General features: G+C 43.1%; 1 protein-coding gene across 3 annotated transcripts in view; it reads left to right on the top strand.

Annotated features, from left to right (window-relative positions):
* Nucleotides 1-21,733, top strand: part of LOC110261352 (uncharacterized) — a 600,020-nt gene that overhangs the window by 284,897 nt on the left and 293,390 nt on the right. Inside the window, exons 7-9 of one of the 3 annotated variants that reach the window (XR_014805974.1) lie at nucleotides 15,835-15,950; nucleotides 17,113-17,353; nucleotides 19,514-19,688. Coding sequence is in view for 1 of the 3 variants with exons in the window: in XM_084960354.1 (XP_084816480.1) it covers nucleotides 15,835-15,950 (116 nt within the window). In the remaining 2 variants the exon portion in view is untranslated. Of the gene's footprint in view, nucleotides 1-15,834; nucleotides 15,951-17,112; nucleotides 17,354-19,513; nucleotides 19,689-21,733 lie in introns of those variants that run through there. The other 2 variants (XR_014805973.1, XM_084960354.1) reach the window with 2 other exon arrangements.

Below are 21,733 nucleotides of genomic sequence, written 5' to 3'. Positions count from 1 at the left end.
GCATCGACTCATCCCAAACTCCCAGTCCATCCCACGACCCCCCGCCCCCCGGCAACCACAAGTCTGTTCTCTACGACTATGAGTCTGTTTCTGTTGTGTCGATAGGTTCATTTGTGCCATGGTTTAGATTCCACATATAAGTGATATCATATGGTATTTGTCATTCTCTTTATGACTTCATTTAGTATGAGAATCTCTAGTTGCATCCATGTTGCTGCAAATGGTATTGTTTTGTTCTTTTTTATGGTTGAGTAGTATTCCATCGTATATATATATATATATATATATACAATGCAAGGCTCAAGGCAGTTCTGTTAGATGAGGAGACCCATGCTTTAAAACAAGCCAGTTGGCTCCCATAAAATAGTTATCTCACCCATGTACTTAATAAAACCATTAAGTACAAAGCCATTATTGTTACAAAGCATTTTTTAGACTGTCGGGAATATGCTTTTATTCTTATTTATTTATTTATTTTTAATGTTTGGCTGCACCCGCTGTAGGTGGAAGTTCCCGGGCCAGGGGTTGAACCTATACCATAGCAGTGACCCAAGCCACAGCGATGACAACATCACATCCTTATCCTGCTGCTCCACAAGAGAACTCCAGAATATACCTGCTTTTAAGTGCGAGCCTTTAGGCATGTGTGCTTTCCTGCTTTGAAAGTGTTTAAGTGGGTTTCGGAATGGCCAGAGGTTATTCTGCATCTCCTGCGGTGGTCAGGTTGGGTTTGATCGTTTTTGGTGAGAAACCATTTCCTGGAGAAAGTGAAGCTGGTTCGTGGGGTCAAAATGTTTTCCTTTTGCCTGTCACAGAAGCTGGCCAGAGTTGCAGGATTTTCACACACGACGAACGGGAAGATGTTTAAGACCTGAGGGCGGAGGAAGAGGTTTGTTATTGTACCAAAGACCCAGTCCCTGGGGTTCCTGTTGAGGGTTTTGGGGGAGGTTTCCTGAGCGTCAGCAGTGCACACGAGGATTCTGCTTAGGAAATGACACTTAGTTGTAGAACCATATGGGAAAATCCACAGCTTAAAAAAAATCATCACTGGCTACCATTTCCTTCCAAATCATGCTCCCCTTGAGAGAGTAAAAACAAATGTCAAGTTTTCATCATTTCCATTCCTCACTTGACATCCTTAACAATCTTTGAAGATATTTTCCCTTCCACCAACGCTTCCGTTTTGAGTCTGTTTCTTCATTTAAGCAGAACCCTGCACTTTGCGACTGTTCCTTAAGAGTTTGGAGGTGGAGGAAGATTCTGGGCATCTTCCTGCTAAAGCGCTTGACATGAGTCCATCTCTACAAGTTTCTTGAATGTGCTGGACTTTTCTTTTTTTTTGTTTTTGTCTTTTCTAGGGACACACCCATGGCATATGGAGGTTCCCAGGCTAGGGGTCTAATCGGAGCTGTAGCCACTGGCCTACGCCAGAGCCACAGCAACGCCAGATCCGAGCTGCATCTGCAACCTACACTACCGCTCATGGCAATGCCAGATCCTTAACCCACTGAGCAAGGCCAGGGATCGAACCCACAACCTCATGGTTCCTAGTTGGATTCGTTAACCACTGAGCCACGACGGGAACTCCTGGACTTTTCTTTTGTAGTCTTATTTAGCTCATCATTAAGGTCATATGCAAGTAGAAACCAGGTCAGCTTTATTTACCTCCCTAACTGACCAGGAATTTTTTTTTATTCCTCCTAGGGAATACCTGCTAACATCCTGATTGTTCCATGGAGTAGAACTGTTTGTTTTACTTTGGGGAATGGTTTAAGCTCACTTAGAATTTATTCTTTGCCTTCATAATGACACTTAATATCTGTTGATCATTTACTATTTAAAAGACAATGTGCAAATTTGCACAGACCAGCTCTTTCAATCTTTACAAGGATCCTAGAAAACAAGGGTCCTGAGTCCCTGTCACACAAAAGGAAGCAGGACTTGTAGAAGTCAAATACTTTGCCCAGGGTCACACAAGGGCACAGTACAGCCTGAGTCAGGTCTGGGAAGGTCTGGAGCAGAGCCTGAGCCACCACACTCTTCTGCCTCCAAACGGGCAGTCCCAGCTCATTTTTACATCGGCCTGAAACCCCAAGTTTTACTTAAGAGGCTCGGGATCCAAGGTTGAACGGTTGACTTAGGAAAAGTACGACAGCCTGTCCCTGATAACATGTTCCTCCTAGAAGCCACCGGAGATATACTGCCTTTCATCACTGCATGCATTCATTCATATTTTCAGGAACAGCCAGGGCAAGTGATGACAACACATGCTGCTGAATGGATATCGTGTTGTCGCGGACACCACAGTCCTGCCATCTTTCTGTGCTGTTCGGCTTCACCTTCATGAATAGAGGTAGTGAGTGAAGACAGTTGGGTGGCACCACCTTACACCACATTCGTTTAATCTCTTAAATGATTATAGCACAGGTTAGGTGTTCCTTCTGGCCTTTGATGTGGTATCCTTTTTATTAGGCTGTATAGACTACAGCTTTTAATATCCGCGTGCATCTTAACACATATGTTCAGAGAACACATGACGTTGTGAGGTGCCAGGAAGAAAAAAAGCTGCTCGTGATCTTAAATCCATCCAAGTGCCTTTATGAGATGCAATCAACCATGTATTAATTCCCTCTATCCATCATTAGCTGAGTGGTGAAAATATATGCAAAAGAAAATGGAACCTGGGCAGGAAGGTAGTGAAGAGGTTTTTACAAATTAGATTATTTGAGTAAATGATTCCTCAGACAGAAGGATATTGTCCAAAGGGCCCTTTCATTATTATTCACTTTCTTTGACGCACAGGAGAGTATTGTCAGGGCAGCAAGAGCACTTCACTGCTGCTGAATGAAAAGGATGATTGTCAGACCCAGGACTGGGTCCACACCAGATGCACGAGGCTGCAGGGGAGGCATCGCCACAGCTCATGCTGAGATGTTTGCCGATGTGGTACCTGGGTCCACATCGGAATGGGTGGGCGATTGTCCTGAGCCTTCTCCCTCTGTAAGTGGCTGAGCCACCCCGAGTCCCAGTCCCCCTTTTCCTTAATGGCACGTGCTCTGGCTGTGTGACCATTAGCCTGGAAAAGCCCAGCCATCAGAGACTATTTTCCATTTTCTAAAAAATGTGAGTTCTGAGTTTAGAACAGAAAGAAAGCAGGGACAAACAGGAGCAATGTGGTTTCTGGTCTTTGGATTTCCCCCTACCCCCCATCTAGTGACTCGCTGTTTGTGTTTCCTTAAAAGACAGTGTCTGGTGGACAGAGTGATGCTGAGTCTGGGATCCTTTACCTAGAAGGTTTTTGGAATCTGCTCTTTCCAGTGAGTTTTGCAGAATGATGCAGTAATGAGCATCTTTTTTTTTTTTTTTTCTTTTTATGGCTGCATCTGCGGCATATGGAAGTTCCCCTGCCAGGGGTCCAATTGGAGCTGCAGTTGCGACCTATGCCACAGTCACAGCAATCCTGGATCCTTAACCCACTGAGTGAGGGCAGGGATTGAACCCACATCCTCCCAGAGACATCGTAGGGTTCTTAACTCACTGAGCCACTATGGCTTCCCGTGTAAGGCTTCTGTTCTGAGCCACCATGGCTTCCTGTTCTTGGCTTCTGTGTGTAAGGCATCCTGGGGGTGCAGCTGATACTGCCCGTCAGGAAAGAGGGACGGAAAGAGTTGCTGTAATCTTGACTCACCTTTGGGCGTAATAATTACAGAGCGTTGTGGAGAGAAGGAATTAAGCAAAGGCCCTTATTAACCCTGCCTGAGAGGGTCGGTTGTATGTGTGTGTGTGCAGCTGTCACCTGGGAGGTGTGCTAATGTGTTGGCCACTTGAGCTGTGTCCTTGCACTTTTTTTCTTAATTTCATTACCCCACAATTTTATTTATTTATGTATTTATGTATTTATGTATTTATTTATTTTTGGTCTTTTTAGGGCCGCACCCATGGCATGTGGAAGTTCCCAAGCTGGGGTTGAATCAGAGCTACAGCTGCCAGCCTACACCACAGCCACAGCAACGCAGGATCTGAGCTGTGTCTGCGACCTAAACCACAGCTTACGGCAACACCGGATCCTTAACCCACTGAGTGAGGGCAGGGACCGAACCTGCAACTTCATGGTTCCTAGTCCGATTCATTTCCACTGCACCTCTTCTGTGGCTTGGACAGCAGTCTCTGTTCATGTCCTGGCACTCACAGTGACACAGAATTCAAAGAAAAAATCACCCACCAGTGGTTAAAAAGTAACGACGACCGCAAAATACCTGGAGATTTTACTTATTTTCAGCCTCCATGTTTATTTTAAGTGGTCTGGAGTTTTAGCTACCGCGTGTGCGGATCCCACCCCAGGCAGGCACACATTTTCATCCATGGAAACTTGCTCCCGACTGGCTTTCTGCTGCGTGGGCTGGTGGGCTCCATCCAAGTTTTCGTGTTTATTGCTCACCTGAGCACCGTGATTTGGACAAAGAAACATCTCACCGCTGTGAGCTAGTTTAGGTGTTGCTCTATTTTATTTTATTTTAGATAGTTTAGGTGTTGATCTATTTTATTTATTACCCAAAAAAGTCATCCCTGTCAACATGGGCTAAATGAGTGGGGGATAAGGAGCACCTTGCCTGCCCGCCATGTCCACAGCTTCACTCTCCAGATGCTTTATGCTTCTTGGACTTTCATTAAAAACCCAGCATTCTTTTTTTCCTCCATATTCATCGCTCCTTGTGAAAAATTTAGAACACACCTCTAAAGAAAATGATCAAATTCAAATCATCTCTAATCTCAGCACTCAGAGATGAGATCTCAACCTTTTGAAAATATATCATCCCATTGTTTCTTATGCGGAGACATAAATACATACCCCAAATATAGATTTCTTTTTAAAAATGGATCACAATTTATGTTCAGTTTTATACCATGGAATTTTCACTTAATATATCAAAAGCTTTCCCTCCCAATATTCAAATAGCTTAATATTATTTATATTTATATTATCCACTTACGATGTCATGACTATGATTTTGTGTCAAAAATATGATTTAAAACATTATTTTAAATGGTTAATAGCTGCCTATTGCATGGAAATTCCTTTATTGTTGGACATGTCTACTGTATAATTTAACTTTCTTTGATTTCTGAGATTGACTATTAAAAAGTATTTATTGAACACCTGCACTTTTAGTTTTTGAAGTTCCTGTTTTTTTTCTGTTGGACAATTGCTTGCCAATTTGGATTGTGAAAACTGATTATTGAAGACATACAGTTTTTATCATATATATACGATAATTTCTTTTCTTTTTTTTTTAGGGCTGCACCTGTGACACGTGGAGGTTTCCAGGCTAGGGGTCGAATTGGAGCTGCAGCTGCTGGCCTACACCACAGCCACAGTGACGCCAGATCCCAACTGCATCTGCAGCCTGTGCCACAGCTAGCGGCAATGCTGGTTCCCGAACCCACTGCTTGAGGCCAGGGATTGAACCTGCATCATGGGCACTGTGCCAGGTTCTTAACCTGCTGAGCCACAACGAGAACTCCAAATTTTTATTTAAGGCTCTTACAACTTTTTATTGTGAAATATAACACACGGGTAGAAAATGCACAAAACAGAAACATGTAGCTCCATGATAATCCCACGCGAACACCCATGTGACCACATCCAAGCCCGTGGCCCTCTCTTTGCTCCTTCCAATTGTGACCCTGTCTTCTGCAGCCTCAAAGCAAAGCAAAGGAAAGTGAAGGAAAGCAAAGGAAAGCAAAGCAAAACGCTACCTTAAGTTATAAGGTATGCAAGTCCTGGCTTTGCTTTATGGTTTCCCACTTATGCATTATGTGTGTATCCTGAACCACTCTAGCTTAGTGTTGGTTTTTTGAGCTTTGTTGTGAGACCATGTACTGGGTTCTTTTATGTTTGTTGCCTGTAGGTCTAGTTCCTTGCTTTTCATTGCACTGCAGATTTCCATTTTAGGGCTGTATCACGATGTATATTTCCATCATTGTGTTCATGGGCATTTAGGTAATTTCCAGTTTGGGGTGCCATGGATAATGCGGTCACGAATATTCTTGTGTCTTGGTACAACTGCATGTGTATTTCTTTGGGGTATTTGGCTACACTTGTGCTAAGGCAGGTGTGAGTTCAACTTTGGTTTAGGGTGTCTAAGCGTTCCCATTGCTCTGCTTCTTCACCAGCACCTGCTGGTGTTAATTTTTTAATTTCAGCCCTTCAGGTGTGTGCACTGTGGTTATAACTAACAGTTCCTAGGTGATTAATGAGGTTGAATGTTTTTTCATGTGTTTCTTGGCCATGTGGATATCCTTTTCTGTAAGTGCCTGTCATCTCTTTCAGCTATTGGTCTATTCTGGCTTCCCTGTATTTTCTCACCACTCTATGGTTTTGCTGAAGGGTTCTTTGTTAATTTTATGTATCCCAGATAATACCCTATGGCCTGTTTTTTTGTGTTTTTTTTTTTTTTCCACTCTTCTCTTGGTGTCTTTTGATGAACAGAAGTTGTTAGTTTTAATGAAACAAAATCTACCTTGAGTCATAAAGATTCTTTTCTGTGTTATTTTCCAGCAGTTTTATTAGTTTGCCTTGTACATCCAGACTGATTATCCTCCAGGAATTGATTTTGTGTATTGTGTGAGGTAGGGGTCAATATTTTTCCCTAATATGTATCTGCTTGTTGGTTTGCCTTTTCCTTATAACTTTGAAGAACCATTCTTCCTCACTCCCATAAAGCAAATATTTCCAAATGCATGCTTGTATGTCTATGCTTTTTATCCTGTTCTGTTGATCATTTTATCTGTCCTGGAACCAGTGCTGTACTGTCTTGGTTCCTGCAGCTTTATAATAACATCTTGGTATCTGATAGAGCAAGTTCTTCTTTCTTTCCTTTTTCAAGACTATCTTGGCTATTTGCATCTTCTTTAAAAAATTTTTTTTTCTTTTCTTTTTAAGGCTACACTGTGGCATATTGAAGTTTTCTGGCTAGGGGTTGAATTGGAACTGCAGCGGCAAGCCTGTATCACAGCCATGGCAACACTGGATCCGAGCTGCATCTGTGATCTATGCTACAGCTTGCAGCAATGCTGGATCCTTAACCCACCGCGTGAGGCCAGGGATGGAACCCGCATCCTCACAGAGGCACTGTTGGGCTCTCAACCTGCTGAGCCACAACAAGAACTCCCTATTTACATTTTCAAATGCATTTTAGGATTAGGATGATAGGCAGAATTCTGCGATGGCCCCTGTGAGGCTGCCTTGTGCTGTTCACATCTTTGTCTACCTCCCTTTCCTTGACTGTGGGCAAGACCTGTGGTTTGCTTCTGGTCGATAAAATATGGCAGAGGTGATGATGGGTGACTTCCCATCAGATATCTGTATCTCTGTCTATCTATGTATATATATCCAGTCTAGCCAGCATCAAGTAGAGACTGTCCTACTGGCCTTGAAGAAGCAAGCGTCTAGGACATAGAGTGACTATGGAGAAGGCCACATGGCAGAGACTGTAGGCAGCCTCTAGGAGCTGAGGCCTCAGTCCTCCAGCAGCAGGGACCAAATTCCACCAGCAATCATGTGAGCTTGGCAGAGAGCTCTGATCTCCAGATGAGAACACAGCCTGACCAACACCTCCATTGTAATCTTCTGAGACTCCAAGCAGACCCAGCTAAGTTGTGCCTGGATTCCTGAGTCACAGATAATGCGAGCTATCAAGTGTGTCTGCCTTAAGGCGTCTAAGTTTATGGTAACTTGTTTCATAGCAACAGAAAACTAATACAACCAGTTTATCGAGCTTCTAGGAAAAAAAAAAAGAAAACTTTTGGAATTTTTATTGGGGTCATGATGGATGGATAATTTTGGAGGGAATTGACATTTCTATGAAATTGCATTTTTAATCCATTAAAAGAAGGGGATAGAGCCTTTCTTTTAAATTTTTATTAATAAGGAATTGTAATTTTTTGATGTAGTGCTCTTCACCTTTCTGTTAAGTTTATTACAGGCTATTTGATACATACTTTTATTGCCATTTGTTGTAAATGGTGTTTCTTTGTTTTGTGTTTGTGACTGGTAAATAAAAAAGCAAATATTATTATTATTATTATTTTTATTTTTATGGCCACACGCATGGCATATGGAGGTTCATGGGCCAGGAGCCTCAGCTGTGACCTACACCAGGCGGGCAACACCAGGTCCTTTAACTCACTCTGCTGTGCTGAGAATTGAATTCATGCCTCCACAGTGACCCGAGCTACTGTTGTTGAATTCTTAACCCACTGCACAGTAGCGGGCACTCCAAAAAGCAAATATTTTTTATGTGCTGAACTTGAATTTAGCTTGGTTGCTAACCTCACTTATTCCTTTTACTAATTGATAGATTCTTTTGGATTTTCTAAATCCACAACTTTTCATTTCCTTTCTAACTCATGTTTTTAATTTCTTTTTCTTGATGTATCATTGATTTCGAAAGCAAACTTTTCAGTGCTGCATCTTGGAGAACCGGTTCCTCTTTCCTACCTTTCTGAGTCCTGGATAACAATCCTCGATTTCTCTGTGATGCTGCTAAAAGCATGGGTTAGTCACCTCCTCTGAAACTGATATTCTTTCTCAGGTTAAAGAAAAAACCAGCATCCCCAAATGCTAAGCCTCCCTGGGCTTCCATTTTCCGTTGATCATGACTTAGTGATTCTTCATTGATTTGTTAGCTTTGTGTTTCCTTTGCTTGTTTTTAATTTTTAATGTTATCTACTTTTGCTCTAGTTGTCATGAGGGAGGGCAGATCAAATAATCTATCCCATCCTTAGCAGAAGCGTGTCACAATATTTTTAACTTTTTAACAGCTTGGGGTATAATTTATATGCTGTAGCATCTAGCAATTGTAAGTGTACAAGTCGATGAAGTTTAGTTAATGGACAAGAGTTGGGTAGTAAGGATCACAATCCAGTTTTAGAACATTTCCGTCCCCTAAATGTTGCCTCATGACTCTTTGCAATCAGTTCCCAGACTGTCACTGACGTGCTATGTTTGTATGATTATAGATTTGCATTTTTTTATAAAGTTCTTGTAAATTGAATTGTATGTAATATGTAGTCTTTGTGTCTGGCTTCTATCATTTTAACATAATGATACCAATTTCAATGCATGTTGTTCCATGTTATGATTTCTTGTTTCCAGTGTACAAGTTTTTTTTTTTTTTTTTGGTCTTTTTAGGGCCACCCCCATGGCTAGGGGCTGAATTGGAGCTGTAGCTGCCAGCCTACGCCACAGCCACAGCCAGAGCCATGTGGGATCTGAGCTGAGTCGGTAACCTACACCACAGCTCACGGCAACACCAGATCCTTAACCCACCGAGCAAGGCCAGGGATTGAACCTGCGTCCTCATGGGATGCTAGTCAGATTCGTTCGCCGCTGAGCCACGACGGGAACTCCTTCAGTGTACAAGTTTTGTAGTTGTCGTTTTACAGTTTCCGTGCAGATATTTTGTACTGTTTTCTCTAATCCCAAATATTTGCTTTGATACTATTGTGAATGGCAGTGCTTTCTTAATTTTATTTTTGGATTGTTTATTGCTGGTATATAGAACTACAATTGATGTCAGGTCAGTAGGGTTGATAGTGCTGTTCAGGTGGTTTATATCTTTACTGATTTCCTGTCCAGTTACTCTATTATTTAGAATGAATTATTGAAATCTCCAACTGTAATTATTGAGTCATCTATTTCTTCTTTCAGTTCTTTCAGGTTTTTCTTTTTTTATTTGGGGGCTCCCTTATTAGATTCACATTTATTTATAACTTATATATCTTCTTGACATATTAAACCTCTTATCATTAAGAAATCTTTCTTTTTCTCTATAAAAAAATTCATCTTAAAAGTGATTTTACATGATGCTAATGCAGCCATTTCGGCTTTCTTATTGTTAATGTTTGTGTGTTGTATATTTTTGCATCTTTTTACTTTGATTTGTTTGTATCTTTGAGTCTAGAGCTCTGGTAGATAAAATATAATTGAATCTTACTTAAAAAACACAACCCAGTCAGATAATCTCTGCCTTTTGTTGAGAATGTTTTGTCCTTTCACATTAATTTGATAATTGGTTTCGTTAGATTTATATCCACCCTTTTGATATGAATTTTCAATATGTCTCATAGCTTTAAAATTTTTTCTATTCCTTCTTTACTGCCTTCTCTTGTATTAAATAAGCATTTTTAGTATGCCATTTTTATTTCCCTATTTTTTTAAACAGTGTAATTTTTTTCTATGGGTTTAAATGGGTTCTGTGGGTTTTATGCTCTGTGGCTTTGAAATACATTGATGTATCACTGTTTCATATTGACACTCAGGTAATTCAAGTAAAATTTAGCCACTTCACTTCCATATAGCTCCATTTCCTCTCCCTCCTTTATGATATTATTATCATATATATTATATGTGTTTTAAACCCAATAACGCAATTTTATAATTACTCTCTTCAGTCTTATGCTTTTGGAAGAAATTAAGATAAGAAAAAAGAAAAAAACTATATTTTATATATACTCTCTCTATATATTGTATATATAAAACCTATATTTTATATATACATTCTATATTTACCTACCTATTTACTATTTCTGGCCTCTGCATGTCCTCCTGTGGGATTGAGTTACTATCAGGTCTCATATCCTTTCATCCTGAAGAATGTCCTGTCGTATTTCTCATAAGGCAGGTCAGCTACCAATAAATTTTCTTAGTGTTTATCTAGGACTGTATTCTCCTTTCATTTTTAAAGAATTTTTTTTGCTGGTTATAGAATTCTTGGTTAACAGTTTTACGTTTTTTCTTTAGCGCTTTGAATATGTCATTCCACTGTCGTTTGGGCTTCACTGTTTTTGATACAGAGTCAGCTGTTAATCATATGGTTACTCCTCTGTACATGCTGAGTTATTTTACCCTTGCCGCTTTCCAGAATTTTTGCTTGTCTTTGGTTTTTCATAGGCTAAGTGCAATATACTTATCCTATGTTGTGTCTGAGCTTCTTGCATCAGTAAATTATGCTTTCTCATCAAATTTGATACCTTTTGGCTATTATTTCTTTGAATACTCTTCCCCCCCTCCCGCATCTTGCACTCTCTTTTCAGAAAATCTCACCATATGTGTGTGTTGGCATACTTGATGTTTCCGACAAATATTTGTCTCTGTTTATTAAAATTTTTTCTCTGTTCTTTGTGTTGGGTAGGTTCTACTTTTCTATCTTCAAGTTTACTGATTTTTTTTTTTTTGCCTTTTTTTAGGGTGGCACCTGTGGCACATGGAGGTTCCCAGGCCAGGGGTCTAACTGGAGCTACACCTGCTGGCGTATACCACAGCCACAGCAATGCCAGATCTGAGCCGTGTCTGTGACCTACCCCATGGCTCACAGCAACACCAGATCCTTAACCCACTGAGCAAGGCCAGGGATCAAACCCATAACTTCATGGTTCCTAGTCGGATTCGTTTCCACTGCACCACAATGGGAATTCCAAGTTTACTGATTTTTTTTAATTCTGCCCTTTCAGGTATGATATTGAGCTCATCTATTTAATATTCATTTTGATTATTGTATTGTTTACTCCAGAATTTTCATTTTTCACATAGGTCTTTTTTTTAGTTTTTATTTCTCTATTTTGGTTCTTGACTTGAATAACTGTCATTGTATTTTCATTTAATTCTTAAAATTTTTTATTGATGAGAAATTAACCAACTATTTTGAAGTGTAAAAATCAGTGTTTTTTAGTAAACTCACAGTGTTGTTCTAGAACATTTTCATCATATCCAGAAAGAAACTTTATACCCATTAAAGAGTTGTTTCCCATTCACCTTTACCCCTGCCCCAGCACCAACCAATCTGTGTTATTTCTCCATTAGTTTACCTTTTCTGGATATTTTACATAAATAGAATCATACAATATTTTCTGTCTGGCTTCTTTCACTAAACACAATATTTTTGAGGTTCATCCACATTATAGCATGTATCAATACTTCATTGTTATTGCTGAATAATATTTCATTGCATCTATATTTCATAATTTATTTATCCAATCATCTATTGGTGAACAGTTTGGGATAGTTCTCTTTGTTATTGTGAATATAATTTCTATGACCATGCGTATACATGTTTTTGTTTGCAGACCCATTTTCCTTTTCTTTCTTTCTTTCTTTTTTCTTTTTTTTTGCTTTTCAGGGCCTCTCCTGTGGCCTATGGAGGTTCCCAGGCTAGGGGTCCAATTGGAGCTACAGCTGCCAGCCTATGCCAGAGCCACAGCAATGCGGGATCCGAGCTGCATCTGCAACTTACACCACAGCTCACAGCGACACTGGATCCTTAACCCACTGAGCAAGGCCAGGGATTGGACCTGCAGCCTCATGGTTCCTAGTTGGATTCGTTTCCACCGCGCCACAACAGGAACTCCTGCAGACCCATTTTCAATTCTTTGGAGCATATCCCTAAGAGTGGAAAATGCTGGGTCATATGCTAATTCTATATTTAGCTTTTTGAAGACTCACAAAACTGTTTCCCACAGTTGCTGCTCATTATTACATTCCCACCAGCATTCGAAGTTTCCAGTTTCTCCATATCCTATCCACTTCTTACTATTTTCCATGTGAAATGTGAAGTGTTACCTCATTGTGGTTTTGATTTGCATTTCCCTAAGGACCAGTTTTGTTGAGCATCTTTTCATACACGTGGCTATTTGTGTATCTTCTTTGGGAAAGATCTATTTAAGTACTTTGCCCATTTTTAAATTGGGTGTTCATCTTTTTATTGTTGTGTTGTGAGGGGTTCTTTATATATTCTGAATGATAGAATGTTGTTTTATTTTATTTTAATTTTTTGTCTTTTCTAGGGCTGCTCTCACAGCATATAGAGGTTCCCAGGCTAGGGGTCTAATCGGAGCTGTAGCTGCCGGCCTATGCCACAGCCACAGCAATGTGGGATCGAGCCACATCTGTGACCTACACCACAGCTCACAGCAACACTGGATCCATAAGGCACTGAGCGAGGCCAGGGATCAAATCACAACCTCATGGTTCCCAGTCGGACCCACTAACCACTGAGCCATAACGGGAACTCAATTGTTTTTTGTTGTGGTTATTGTTTTTGTAGAATATTATTATATATATGGTTTGAAAATATTTTCTCCCATTTTGGAGGGTTTTTTTTGTTTTTTACTTTAACACTCTCTTTTGATGCATGAAAGTTTTTAATTTTGATAAAATGCAATTTATTTATATTTTCTTTTCTTGCTCATGCTTTGGTGTCCTATCTGAGAATTTATTGCCAAGTCCAAGATTATTAAGCTTTGCCCCTGTGTTTTATTCTAAGAGTGTTAGCTCTTATTTTTATGTTGCTGGCCCATTTTGAGTTAATATTTGTATATATTGTGAAGCAAGAGTTTTTTTTTCCCTTTAATTCTTTAAACATAGTGTTTTAATTCTTTGAACAATTTTATTATAATAGCTGCTTTGAAGTCTCTGTCTGTTAAGTCCAAAACCACATCTGGGCCCACTCAGCATCAGCTTATACTGATCCTTTTTATCCCTAAGTATAGGTCATGCTTTTCTGTTTTTTTCCATGTCTTGCGATTTTTTGTTGAAACCCGGACATTAGAAAAAATGTATCTTAGCAACTATGGGTTTGTGGTTGTCCCCCTGAGGGTTTTTTTCTTTAATAACTTGCCTGTGCTCAGTCTGTAGAATCTGTCTTCGAAGGGTGTGTGGCTGTTGATATGTCTGCTTAGTTTTTTAAATTCTTATTTTTGTTTTTTTCAGTCTGATTTCCTAAGAGTTACTTCTGAAGAGTTGAGGCAGCTTTGCCTCAGGGTTTAGTTTTAGTTTCTTCCAGGCTCTCTTGCCTCTTACCTGCACATGCCAGAGGTTCTCCAGGCAGCCAAGGGTGTGTGGATAACTTATTTAGCTCTTTGGGGATCTTGCCATTATATTTCTGGCTATTCCACCACTCACCCAAGTGGCACTACGACTTCACACTAACACTGCTGTGGGTTTCCCCCCATTAATTTTCTTCTGATTTTTTTTAGTTTTTACTGACAGCACCATTGGGTACAGATTTGTCCTCCACTTCAAGACAGGTCAACCCCCTTTGGCAATGAAAATGATATTTTTCACAGCCAACTTTGCTGTGACAAAACCTCGGTGCTAACTGAGCTGAAGAGGCAGATGAGGGCAGCCATAGGGAGAGATCCATTGACCCCCACTGTTCTTATTCAAAGTTCTACCAGTTGTTCATGAATAAGCACTTCCAATTTATTGTTTGCCTTTCCTCCATTTCTGAAGTCCTGAAAGTTTTGGGTTTTGACAGTTTTGTCTGGTTTTTAGTTGTTTCATAGGGAGAACAGTTGTGGATCTTTTTTCTCCTTTATGGCTAGAAGTCTTGTTCCTTGTTTTCTCCTTTGTGGCTGGAAGTAATTGTTTTCACGTTTGGCTTTTTCATTTTTACATGGTTGAATATATCAGTGTTTTCTTTAGTGTGTCATATTTCATTCCAAGATTATATTCTAATGAACAGAAACTATTCTGTAATATGATGGTTTAACTTTCCCTTCAAATGAAAGGACTATGCTCCAAATTCATTTATTTCCTTGTAATAAAGTTGGACTCTGCTTATTGTTTTCTTCTTATTGTTAGCTAGTTGTTCCAGACCAACTTTTTTTTTTTTTTTTTTGTCTTTTTAGGGCCACACCTGAGGCATACAGAGGTTCCGAGGCTAGGGGTCGAATCAGAGCTGTAGCCACTGGCCATAGCAACACAGGATCTAAGCTGAGTCTGCCACCTACACCACAGCTCACAGCAATGCTGGATCCTTAACCCACTGACCAAGACCAGGGATCGAACCTGCATCCTCATGCATAGTAGTCAGCTTCGTTTCCACTGAGCCATGACAGGAACTCCCGGACCAACTTTTGAATACTCTTTTCTTTTCCTGCTGTTTTGAAAAGCAACTGTTGGAATATCTGAGGGATATGTTTGCTAACTCAGCGGACCTTCTATTCTATTCCATTGATTTGTTTTGTATCCCCTTTTCATTGGAAATGCTGCTGTTCTAATTATGGAACCTTTAGAATGGCTTCCACTATAAAGTGTCATCAGATCTTCCCTTCTGCCCTCTTACGTTTCAGGTGGTACAGTTGACTTATGTTTTTCACACCACAGAGTAAGCTCGCATTCATTCATTCAACCATTCATTCTTTTCATCTGATACAAGGTTCTTTGAGCTTGTACTGTGTGCCAGGCGACATGGTTACCAGGAAAGCCATGGTGAACAGCAGCCTGCCCTGCTGGAATTTGCATTCTGAAAAAAAGTAAATGAGAAAATGAATAAAATAATTGAAAACTATAACGGGTGTTATGAAGCAAACAAGCAAACATAGTGGAGAATGGCAGAGGGAGCCTGTTTTGGCTGATGTTGTTGGGGGAGTTCTAGTTGAGAAATTGGTGTTTAAGTCCAGCCTTGCAGGGTAGGTAGGAGCCATACAGGCTGCATGTTGCTCTTTATTTCCAAACAGTTGTCTGTTTATCACAACACCACTTTTTTTTTTTCTTTTTATGGCTGTACCCATGGCATATGGAACATTTTGGGCCAGGGGTCGAATTGGAGTTACAGTTGGGACCTGTGCCACAGACACAGCAACACTGGATCCAAGACACATCTGTGACCTGTGCTGCAGCTTACTGCTACACTGGGTCCTTAACCCAACTGAGTGAGGCCAGGGATGGAACCCACATTCTCACAGAGACAGTGTCGGGTCCCTTCCCTGCTGAACCACAATGGGAACCCCCACAACACCATTTAATTGTAAGATTTAACCTTTTATCCATAGGTGGGAGAGAACAGCACATGCCTGTATACCCTGCTGTGGAAAGAACCAGAAAAGCTGAAAGAAAACCTGTGAGGCCAGAAGCTGGGATGTGGGAAGGCTTGAGAAGGGTGCAGGAGGTAAGCAGTGATAAGTCTGGCCCAGCCTTGTGGACCACAGAGGGAAGTTGCTTTGCATCCTTCGTACAGTGAGAGTTCCCTAAAGGGGTTTCCGAAGGGCAGTGTGATGCCCCTGGTTTTCAGAAGACCACTCCTGTCGCAATGTGGAGAAGAGGCTGGTGATGGAAAGGCAGCAAGTGGGAACCCAGGTTAGCGAGTGCTTGTGTGGCTGGGGAGAGGTCATAGTGGTGGTGGTCCAGCCTGGTGGCCCAGGGGGGCGGCCAGAGCATGGACAGCACATCCTCCTGATGGGACAGACGTGGGGCAGGTGGAAAGACAGGTAAAAAGCATGGGGACAATTTTGTCCACCTGCAGGATCTGGAAAGAGGCCTCTTGCAATGGGCAGAGAAGGACTTTGTTCGTAGGTGAGCTGTCTTCTCTTAGGCAGCGTCTGTCCTGAGATGGGAGCCCAGGCTGCGAGTGACTTGGGGGATGATTGACCTGGGGGAGGGGGCACACGTTATTAGAAACCCAGTGGGGTGGACAGTGAGGAGAGTGCCTCTGAACCTCTTGGCAAGCATCGCACCCCAGGATTGGAAAGGGCCAAGAATTCAACAGAAAAGGCGATCCGTGCGAGAAGGAGATGTAAACAATTGACAGAATGTTACGGCTCCACAGAAATGTCAGGGTATTAAAGTGGGTGTCTGAGAAAACAGAAACTTGCAGTCTGAAATGATGAATAAGCCACTGCCAGTTGTCATAGAATGTGTGAGGCGCGTGTGTGAGCAGAGAGAGGCTGCGCGGCACTCCTGGAGCAGGCGGCGGCGGGCACGGCACTCACCCAGGCCCTCCTGTAGTCGCCTTCCCTGCTCACCACCTCTCTAATCGCACACCGAGGCTCACCCTCTTGGCTGGACTGGACATGCCACAGAGCAGTGTGGTAGGAGATCGAGGTTCCTGTTCCCTGGTGTGCACGCCCTGCATCACCCCCTACCCTTAGGTGTGGGTGAGATTTGTGATGAGGATGTGGGGCGTGGCAAAGGGGAAGGGATGCCACGCTTAAGGACCCACATCAGTTGACTTTGAGTTCACCTCGGTGGGCCTGACCTCATCAGGGGATCCATTGAAAAGCGGGTCTGGAAGTCAGATACTTGACAGGAAGTCAGAAATGCTCTCCTGTCAGTCTCCAGGAACCAAACTGGTGTCATGTGGAGGAGGCCATGTGGCAGAGATCCGTGGTGGCCTCTGGTTGCTGAGGGCCTCCGTCCCACAACTGCAAGGAACTAGGTTCTGCCAACACCCAGCAAGCCTGGGAGAGGATGCCAGACTCCAGGGAGATCACAGACCTGGCAACACCTTGATCGTGGCTGTTGAATCTCTGAGCAGAGGACAGAGCTGAGCCATGCCTCTTTCCCACAGAAACGGTGAGATCATAAATGGGCATTGCTTTATTCTGCTCTGCTGTTTAAACATTTATTTTTATTTTTAAACGTTTTATTGACATATAGTTGATTTATTAGATTGTGATCATTTCTGCTGTACAAAAAGAGTGATTTAATTATACATGTACACACGTCCCTTCCCTTTCAGTTTCTTTTTCCACGTAGATGACTATAGAACATTGGGTAGGAGTCTCTGTGCCATACAGCAGGTCCCCGTTGGCCTGTCATTCCATATACCTTAGTGGACACACGCTAATTCCCCATCCCCAGTCTGTCCCTGCCTCCCCCCACCCTGTCCCTGTTGGTAAACCCTAAGTGTTTCAAACTCTATGAGTCTGCTTCCGTTCTGCAAATAAGTTCGAGAAGATGTGATACCTATACACAATGGAATATTGCTCAGCCATACAAAAGCATGAATTAACACCATTTGCAGCAACATGGATGGACCTAGAAATTGTCATACCAAGTGAAATTCGGCAGTGAAAGACAAACATCTTATGATATCACTTATATGTGGAATCTAAAAAAAGGACACAAATGAATTTACTCGGCTCTGTTGGTGGTCATTTGTTTTGCAGCAATAGACCGTTTACATGGTCAGGGGCACTTTGCTGGTCATTACTGTCCCCATACCAGGCACAGGGCCTGTTGCAAGCAGATATTCGATACAGGATGTGTGTAGAATGAGTAAGTGGATGAATGGATGACAGCCAGCCAGGAACGCATGGGAGCACTGCCCAACCATGGGGTGTCGTGTGTGTCCTAGCCAGCTGTGGGGTCCCAGCTGCCTGCGAGCTCGGGGAGAGAGACCCTGGGGTGGGATTCCTAATAGATACGGATGTAACCGGAAGTCGCATTTGGGTCCTGAATGAGGGCCTGCAGCAGGCGTGACTTTCTCTGCGTTGGGATTTAAAAGATGCTCTGCTTCCCAAGCATATCACAAGAGGACCCCCCAGACGGACTTAGGGCTCTAGAGTTCCCTGAGCCCTAAGTGGTGGTGAAGGGCACTTTTGGACTCAAGGCTGTGGGGCTTGGGGGTGGGGGCGGGCCCCAGTGGCGCTGGAGTTGTTGGGCAGGGCTTGGCCTGCTGGCGGGAGCCCTGAGGATGGGCAGTGGGTACCAAGCTTGATTTTGCCAAGAGCTGGGGAAAATCTTCTGGTGGTTCCCCGTTGCCCTGGAATAAAACCCGACCCCTTCCACATATGTGTCAGGCCCAACCTGCTCTGGCCTGGCCTTTGGTTCTGGCCTCAGCTTGTGTCACTGGCCCCTTCTCTCACTCAGCACTGGGATGCTGGCCATCTCTCCGTCCCCTGGCCTGTCACGCACCAACCTGCCTGGCTCTTCCTTCTGCCTGGGTGCTTCCTTCCAGCTCTTCTGCCCCTTGTCCCTCACCTCCCCAGAGGTGTCTTCTGGGCTTCTTAGGTCTGGAGAGATCCCAGCATACTTCCCCACCCCCTGGTCACTCTGTCACATCACCTGCTTTGTCCCTGCATGGCACTTATCACCAACTGAAGGGACAGGCTTACTCACATACACTCTTGCTTATTGCCTGTCACAGATGCCAGAACTTGAGCTGTGAGCTTGTTTGCTCACTGCTGTATCTCCAGCAATTAAAAAAAAAAAAAGTTCCCAGGCTAGGGGTTGAATTGGAGCTGTAGCTGCCAGCCTACACCACAGCCACAGCAACACTGGATCTGAGCCGAGTCTGCAAACTACACCACAGCTCATGGCAACACCGGATCCTTAACCTGCTGAGTGAGTCCAGGGATCGAACCTGCATCCTCATGGATACTAGTCAGGTTCGTTGCTGCTGAGCCACGATGGAAACTTTTCCACCGATTCTCTCTCTCTCTCTCTCTCTCTCTCTCTCTCCCTCCCTCCCTCCCTCCCTCCCTCCCTCTCTCTCTCTCTCTCTCTCTTTTTCTTTCTTTCTTTCTTTCTTTCTTTCTTTCTTTCTTTCTTTCTTTCTTTCTTCCTTCCTTCCTTCTTTCCTTCCTCTTTCTTTCTCTCTTCCTTCCTTTCCTCCCTCCCTCTCTTTCTCTCTTTTTTTCTTTCTATTTTTATTAACGCATAGTTGATTTATAATGTTCCTTTGGTTTCTGGTGTACAGCAAAGTGACCCATTTTTTTCATTTTCCAGCAGGTTTCTTACCCAAGAGGCCGGATGCAGTTCCCTGTGCTGCCCGACAGGGCTCCATCCATCACACATCTGTTCTAAATGTTAACAGTCTCCACCTACCAACCCCAAGCTCTCCAGCGATTTTAGCACGCTGCTCCCTGTACACAGCAGGTGCTCAAATAACTCTTTGTGGAATGAAGCTGTCTTTCCTCTTGTCTTCATGTCTCTGCCCCTAAACAGCTTGTCTGGTTCTCTATGACCTCAGAGAGAACCCCTGAAGCCTTTTCAAAAGCCGACTGTGGCCAGCAGTGAAGAGAGACTGGATGACATCCGATGAGTCGTGGGGACAGGGCATGTGGAGCAGCAGGGCTAGAGGGTGGGTGGAGTTGAATATGCCCAGATGTTGTTGTAGCATCTGCTCCTGGTCAGCATGGGGCAAGAACTGGGGTGGGGGGCTCAGCCTGAGAGTGTGACTCAAGTAGGCACTTACCTGAGTAATGCAGCAAATGGACAAGACATCATCTAAGGCTTCTTTTTCTTTTTGCCTTTTTTTTAGGGCTGCATATGCAGCATCTGGAGATTCCCAGGCTAGGGGTTGAATCGGAGCTGCAGCTGCTGGCCTATGCCACAGCCACAGCAATGCCAGATCCAAGCCATGTCTGCGACCTACACCACAGCTCACAGCAGCGCCAGATCCTTAACCCAGTGAGCGAGGCCGGGGATCGAACTTGCATCCTCATGGATCCTAATCAGGTTCATTAACTGCTGAGCTATGAAGGGAACTCCTAAGGCTTCTTTCTTCTTTTTTTTTCTTTTCTTTCCAGCAAGGGGGAAAGATGTTTCTTTCAAACTCAACTGATAGGGTTTCAGCCACACGCAGAACCGGGTTTTCAGTTGCTTCTCACACTTCATATAGCAGCTGGTTGGGAAATAAAACATCTTCCATTTAGATAAATAAGCAAAAAAAAGTCAGAAAATTAATAACCAGAAAGACACATGTTATTACCCTATTTCTGAAACAAAACAAAGCCGTGTCAGAGGCAGGCCTCTGTGGCTGAGATTGTGGGGAGGGAGGGGCTGGGGGCATGGCAGAGGAAGCCCTGGGTGATGGCTGGGGCGGGCCAGTGACCCCCATCTCATCTGCTTCTCATCCGGAGCTCTGCTCACTGCCAGCCAGGCTGGGCTGGGCCTCCTGTCTCAGAGCCAGCTCTCCCGGATCACTGTGACCTAATCTCCCCCCAGGACTGTTTTCCCCTAAACGTGGCCCCCGTGAGGTCTCCCTTGCACAGAAGACTCTTGGGACTCTCCCCTGCCTGCACATCCAAACACCTCTGCCCACAGCCTATTTCTGGCACCATTTCCCAGGCCCAGTTCCTGCCCAGGGCGAGTCACTGACATTCAGGAGTGCTATGTAGGTACCTGGGTCTGTGAATGGTAGTTTACATGTATTGGCTCATTTAAACCCAGGTGGATGCTGGATTTATTATACCCATTTCACAGATGAGAACAATGAGGCACAGGGAGTGCTCAGCACCTACAGGTAAAGGCAGAGCTGAACTCCAGAACCCAAGCTTTGGGCTCTGGCTAGAGGTGGCCAGCTACTGGGTCAGGGGCAGAGGCCCCAAACAAAATTGAATAAAAAATTACTAAAAAATGTAAAATGAGGGAATCTCGAAATACAATGAAAAAACACTGAGTTATATTTGAGAGGATTTCCTTTAAAAATATCAACACCTGAGTTCCTGTTGTGGCTCAGTGGGTTAAGAACCTGACATAGTATCCATGAGGATGCTGGTTCAATCCCTGGCCTTGATTAGTGGGTTAAGGATCTGGCGTTGCCACAAGCTGTTGCAGATGCAGCTCAGACCTAGTGTTATAGCTTTTGGCGCAGGCCAGCAGCTGCATTTCCTATTCATCCCTTAGCTCGGGAACTTTCATATGCCACAGGTACAGCCCTAAAAAGTAAAAAAAAAAAAAAAAAAAAAAAAAAAATCAACACTTTGAATAAACAAAATCCCTTTGTGTAGTGATGGTGCCATAAAGAGATTTATAGGAGTTTTTTTTTTTTTTTTTTTTTTTTTTGCTTTTTAGAGCCACACCTGGGGTATATGGAAATTCCCAGACTAGGGGTCCAATCAGAGCTATAGCTGCTGGCCCACATCACAGCCACATCAGAGCCATTGCAACTCCGTACCTGAGCCGTGTCTGCAACCTTCACCACAGCTCACGGCAATGCCAGATCCT

This window comes from Sus scrofa, chromosome 6 (assembly GCF_054392235.1).
Source record: "Sus scrofa isolate SSC_HxYL_T2T_F1_AM1 chromosome 6, Sscrofa_HxYL_maternal_Yorkshire_Landrace_v2.0, whole genome shotgun sequence".
Lineage (NCBI taxonomy): Eukaryota > Metazoa > Chordata > Mammalia > Artiodactyla > Suidae > Sus > Sus scrofa.
This window is presented reverse-complemented; position numbering and strand designations above follow the sequence as displayed.